At 50.9% G+C, this 5,381-nt stretch overlaps 1 protein-coding gene across 1 annotated transcript in view; it reads left to right on the top strand.

Moving 5' to 3' along the window:
• The window catches only part of LOC103256730 (sec1 family domain-containing protein 2-like), a 152,590-nt gene that overhangs the window by 2,253 nt on the left and 144,956 nt on the right, over window positions 1–5,381 (top strand). Inside the window, exons 3-4 of the mRNA XM_021710548.1 lie at window positions 3,573–3,716; window positions 4,026–4,151. Coding sequence (XP_021566223.1) covers window positions 3,573–3,716; window positions 4,026–4,151 — 270 coding nt within the window. The remainder of the gene's footprint in view (window positions 1–3,572; window positions 3,717–4,025; window positions 4,152–5,381) is intronic.

Here is a 5,381-nt window from a genome sequence, read left to right on the forward strand (position 1 = left end):
ATACCCCTCCAGCGGCCCTGGAAGCTCCCCACAGTGGCCCTGGAAGCCCTCCCCCATCAGCGGCCCTGGAAGCCCTGCCCCGGGTTGGCCCTGGAAATCCCCCCTCCCCCCAGCGACCCTGGATGCCCTCTCTGCTGCCTCCCAGTTCTCCCTACTACAAGGGCAGGAACTCCTGGAGACACCGACTCCTGGACTTACAGCATGGGCTTTTCTCCAGTTTCTTTCATTCCTTGTTGCACTCTAGTGTCTCCCATCTCACTGTTTTCTGAAGTTGTTTTCTCGCAGTGCTGTGCAGTATTCCACTGCATGAATAGACCACGTTTTTTCTGACGGCATCTTTAATAGGGAGAAAATTTGTGGAATCCCCTCTTACTCCCATGAGGATGTCACTGTCCTCACCACCATGATACAGCAGGCAGCCTGGCCCTCGGGGGATGTGCTAGGAGAACTTGGGCTAACCTCTGTCCTCTCACTCTGCTCTTCTCGCTGCTGAGCATCCTTTCTGCCAGTCACTCAACCTCTCTTCTGCTCATGCCAGAATTCTCCCATGAGTTCTGGTCTCCTGTCCTGGGCTGAGACATCCCTCTCTCTGGAATACTTACACCTTTATTCCACACCAGTCCATCCTGTCACCGTCTTTGAAACCTCCTGCTCCTTCTGAACCCCCATCTCATGTCCTTGGGATGGTTCCAGGCTCACCCTTATCCTCATGCCCCTTATGCTCCCTCTAAACCCCCATCTCACATCCTTGGGGTGGTTCCAGGCTCGCCCTTGCCCTCATACCCCTCGTGCTCCTTCTGAAACCCCCTGTCTCTTGTCCTGGGGTGGTTCCAGGCTCGCCCCTGCCCTTCCACCCCATCCTCAGCCCATCGGCTATGCTGGCTTCACTTCTGTCCCTGCAGTTCAGCCGGTCCATATTGCTGGCCGCGTTCCTCCCTCCAGGCCCGTCTTTCCCACCTGCTGACTTGCTTCCAGCCTCCTGCCATGGTATGGCTGAAGCTGGCTCTTGCCCACGTTATCTGCACTTCAACTGTGGAGAGGGGGACAGAGTGGGAAGTAACGAATTTGCCTTTCAGGATGGGATATCCTTAAGTTGGTAAAGGTTGATATTTACTGTGTTAGCAATTAGAACTGAGAACATTTTTAAATGTTTTTATTCTTTAAAAAAGAAAAAGCCCATTGCATGATCATGTAAATAGCACATTTTATGAAAATTAGCTGTATTTCCAAAACAAAAAGAAGGAGAATGGCATTGGTTTGTATTTTTGAGCATCTCTTTAATGCCTTGCTAAATGAAAAACAGCTGGGTTCCTGTAGTAGCTTTCTTGTTCCATACACACCGCCATATGTTGTTTTGGTTGAAGTGTATGAACGCAACCTAGCCTCATGCAGACACAAGTTGGAAAAGGGAGGAGCGTTGGATGTTTTTTTTTAGATGTTTGTGGATATATTCCCTTTTGATACCATATCTAAACTCTATAAGTAGTGATTTCTGGAGGATGATTTGTGATGTGGTATTGGCAAGCATGTCAATGGAGTTTTTGTCCTCTTACAATAAAATCCACTGGTATGTCTTGTATTTGGGATGGATCTCTTGCCTAGCCTGATTTTCTTACATCATGCATTGGTCACTTGAAAAACATTGCTTCACTGAATTTTACAGATCTTCCTGATGTTGACACTTTTATTGTGCTGTTCAAAAAACCCACCCCTTAATGTCACCACCGACCTCATCAGAGGAGTCTTTAAGAATAGATAGCCTGGCAGTGGCAGATACAAATTTTCAAAAATTCAGCTTTTGCTTTGAAGCCAGAATTTTGTCTTTGACAGTAAATATGTCAGTTGTTTTCTTTGAAGGAACAGGCTCACTTTATCCTTTTTGAGCAAATTTTTGCCAAATACCCAAGTCTTAATCACTGGAATTTCTCTGTCATTCTTTCAAGTAGCTTCCCTATTGCAGAGAGATGCAATTAGTTCAGTCCTGACTCAAGCAGCCCTAATCGCACTTTTTCTGGAGACGGTCGTTGTGCTTGAGCACACAGAAGGGCTTTATACCGAGTTCCATTTGGCACGCAGAATATTCGAGAGTCCATAAGATGAATACTTTGTTCTGCTTTATCAAGGATTCTTAAGTGAAAACGTAGACCCTTTTAAGCAAGTCCTACTGTGAATTCGCAGTCCAGTGTGGAGAATACAATGACTGCCAGCAAAGTGTGCAGCCACCACCTTTGTGTCATGGTGAGTTTACTCAGTGCACTTTTGTACCATTTGTGCAAGTGTCAACCTAGCAAAACAGGCAAAGAATGTCTCAGGATTATTATAAAAAGAATTCTCATGGGCCTCTTGAAAGGGCCTCTGCTATCTTAGGGGCTGTGGGTCACACTTGGAAAACCACTGTCCTGGATGTTATTCGGTACCTGATGAATGCCAGCTTGAGACCTGGTGTTGCAATGACTAGCTCAAGGCAGACTTAAGTCGTGGTTTCACGTGTGGTGTGGCTCTGCCTCCCTCTGTCATATCCCTGACAGCCTCCCTGGATCCTTAGCCATATGGGTAGGATGGGAGCCGCTGGGGTACCTGTTCACATTTGCTTTTTGTTTAATCATTCAGGAAGTATTAACCAAGCCTTGAGTCTCAGTCAGCTTTGTGCTGCAGTCATAACACCCAAGGCCAGGTAATTCATAATGACAGAAATTTATTGACTCACAGTTATGGAGGCTGGGAAGTTCATTATTAAGGTGTGGCTTGTGGCTTGTGGCTTGTGGCCAGGCCTTCTTCCTGGTCATTCCATAGGGAAGGCCAAGGGCCAACGCAAGCAAGAGAGGGCGGAGCTTGCTCTTTTATAAAGTGCCAGTCCCACCCTTGGGTTCAGGGCCCTTATGCTGTCCTCACCTCTTAAAGGTCCCACCTTGTTACTGTCACAGTGGCAATGAAGTTCCAGCATGAGCACTGGAGGGGACAGACAGCTGAGCCAGGCCAGGCCGTCCTCTAGGCTGTGTGCCCTCCTGTGGGGCTTCTTGTGCCCTGCCTCACACCAGCCACCTGTCCTGATTTCCCATTGCTACTGCAGCAATTGCCACAGACCCAGTGGCCTAACACAGCAGGGTCACTGCCTTGCAGCTCGGAGACCTCCTGGATCAACGTCAGGATGTCGTCAGGGCTGGCCTCCTTTCCAGAACCTCTAGAAGAGTGTCTGTCTGTTTCTTTGCCCTCTCCAGCCTCCTGTGTCCCCTGGCTTGGTGCCTCCTTCCTCCATCTTCAAAGCCAGTCATGCTGTGTCTCTCTGACCACAGTCGAGAAAGGTCCTCTACTTTTAAGGATGTGTGTGATTAGACTGAGTTCCATATAATGCAGTATCATCTCCCCTTCTCTAGTTCTGTCACTGAATCATGTCTGCAAAGTCCCTTTTGCCACAAGGGGTAGCAAGTCACAGATTCCAATTATGGCACATGGGCTTCTCTGGGGCCACTGTGCCTGCCAAGCATGCCTGTAAAGTGTGTGTTAAATACTGTCGCAGGATGGAGGAAGGGTCCTGGCCCATGGCTCAGTCCCCAGAGCTTTGTTCCCCCCAGACATCAGAGGCCAGCTGTCTGGACTCCATTGCGGTCCACCTCTTCCAGAGTGTGAGCTTCTCGACTGTGCTTCCAGGGGAATGTACACCTCCACTGAGGACCTACTTGCCGCACGGCCTTGACAGTCCACCCTGCCACTTCCCTGTAAGTGCCTTGGAGCTCCTGACCTGCATTCTTGCCTGCCTGCGGTGTGGCGCAGTGTCCAGGACACAGTGTGCAACCAAGAAACGTTTGTTGATTCATTAATGCATCACTGATTTATCTTCATGCACACCCAGTGACTTTGTTGCGTTTTGTCTGGTGCATATAGAAAGAAGCCATACCCATGACGACAGAATGGCCCTCGTTCTAAGAACATAAAGGCTTGTGGTGAGGCCTGTGAGAAGTGGTGGCAGGTGATGTCTGGGTGAAAGGGCCTGGGTGTGTCCCCTCAGGCTTGTACCCGCAACACAGTGCGAACCTGCACTGGCTGTGGCTGAGCTAATGCCCAGGGGAGTTGCTGACATGGGTTCTCAGCCATGGCGCAGCATGGCTGGAGTCTCCAAGTGTCTGCAGGCCTGCTCTGCTGACAACCGGAACGTAGCCTGCTGGAGGTGGCCAGCACAGAGATGAAGACCAACTGCAGAGGCATTTTAATTCAGCTCAGGCCAACTTTACTAAGGACATATATTTCATGGAGGGCCTTTTACAAAGCTCCTAGGGACCCATTCAAGAGTCACTGGAGCCTGGCCCACAGGTCCACAGCATCTCTGCCCCTCCAAACTGCTCTGACCTCCGCCTCCTCCTAGGAGGCCATTCGTATCAACATGGGCGGGAAGCTGCACCCAGCCGTTGTCAAGCGGCCATTTTGCTTTGTTTTGGACTGTTGGCTGTGCATGTCCTTGTCACATGGCAGTGTGTTGATGTTGCCTTTGCCCTTTTACTGACTGTTGGAGTGAAGACCCAGTTGTGGCTTCGAACCCACTATTTGTGCCTCCATCCTGCAACTCCTGACCTCCTATTCCTAGCCAGCCTCCCATCTTTCCACCCTCTGCACCGGCTTGGGGGTGGGGATGGCCATGGGAATAAGCGTTTCTAGGTATCAGAGGCTGTGCCAGACACTGTGTGACACCCTCCGTTCTGACTCCTCAGAACACCCCATTGGAGAAAAGCTGTCATTGTGTTCTCCTGGAAATAGGGCGCGACCATGCACAGATTGGCCTCCAGGGGATGTGCCACAGCCTGAGTGAGCTATCAGAGGAAGGCATGCAGACACCTATGCTGGGGATCGCCCACTCTGCTTCACAGACAGGGCGGGGAGTCTTGGGGGAGTTAACGAATCTTCCAAGGTCAGCGGCCAGCAAGCAGAGTGGCTGGGACTGCCCAGGTGCGTGGGCTTGGCCCATGTGCCCAGTGTTCATCCTCCCAAGTCCTCCTGCGGCTGTCAAAAAGGTTTCAGTAGGGGCAGCCACTGACCTTCACCTCTCTTCCAATTGAGCTTGCCTTCTAAGAGCAGAAAATGGGTACACGGTCAGCCTGGAGCCATGCTCAGGGGTGGCCCTAGGGAGCCGCTCACCTGCCCAGCAGCAGAGGCATGAGGGTTCTCCACTTCACCCTGACTGGATGACTCTCTGCCTTTCCTGCCGCCGATGGGAAGCCCACTGCTGTCTGGGTCAGTCCCTTACCCTTGCTGTGAGGAGCTCTTCCTGACAGTCCTTCCTTCTCTTCCCTCCCCTTCCTCCTTCCCTTCCTTTCTCCTCCCCTTCTTTCTCCTCTCCTTCCTTCCCCTCCCCTTCTTCCTCTTCCCTTCTCCTCTTCCTCCCCTCCCCT

Source organism: Carlito syrichta, unplaced genomic scaffold (genome assembly GCF_000164805.1).
Source record: "Carlito syrichta isolate Samal-C Ts95f unplaced genomic scaffold, Tarsius_syrichta-2.0.1 Scaffold79415, whole genome shotgun sequence".
Classification (NCBI taxonomy): domain Eukaryota; kingdom Metazoa; phylum Chordata; class Mammalia; order Primates; family Tarsiidae; genus Carlito; species Carlito syrichta.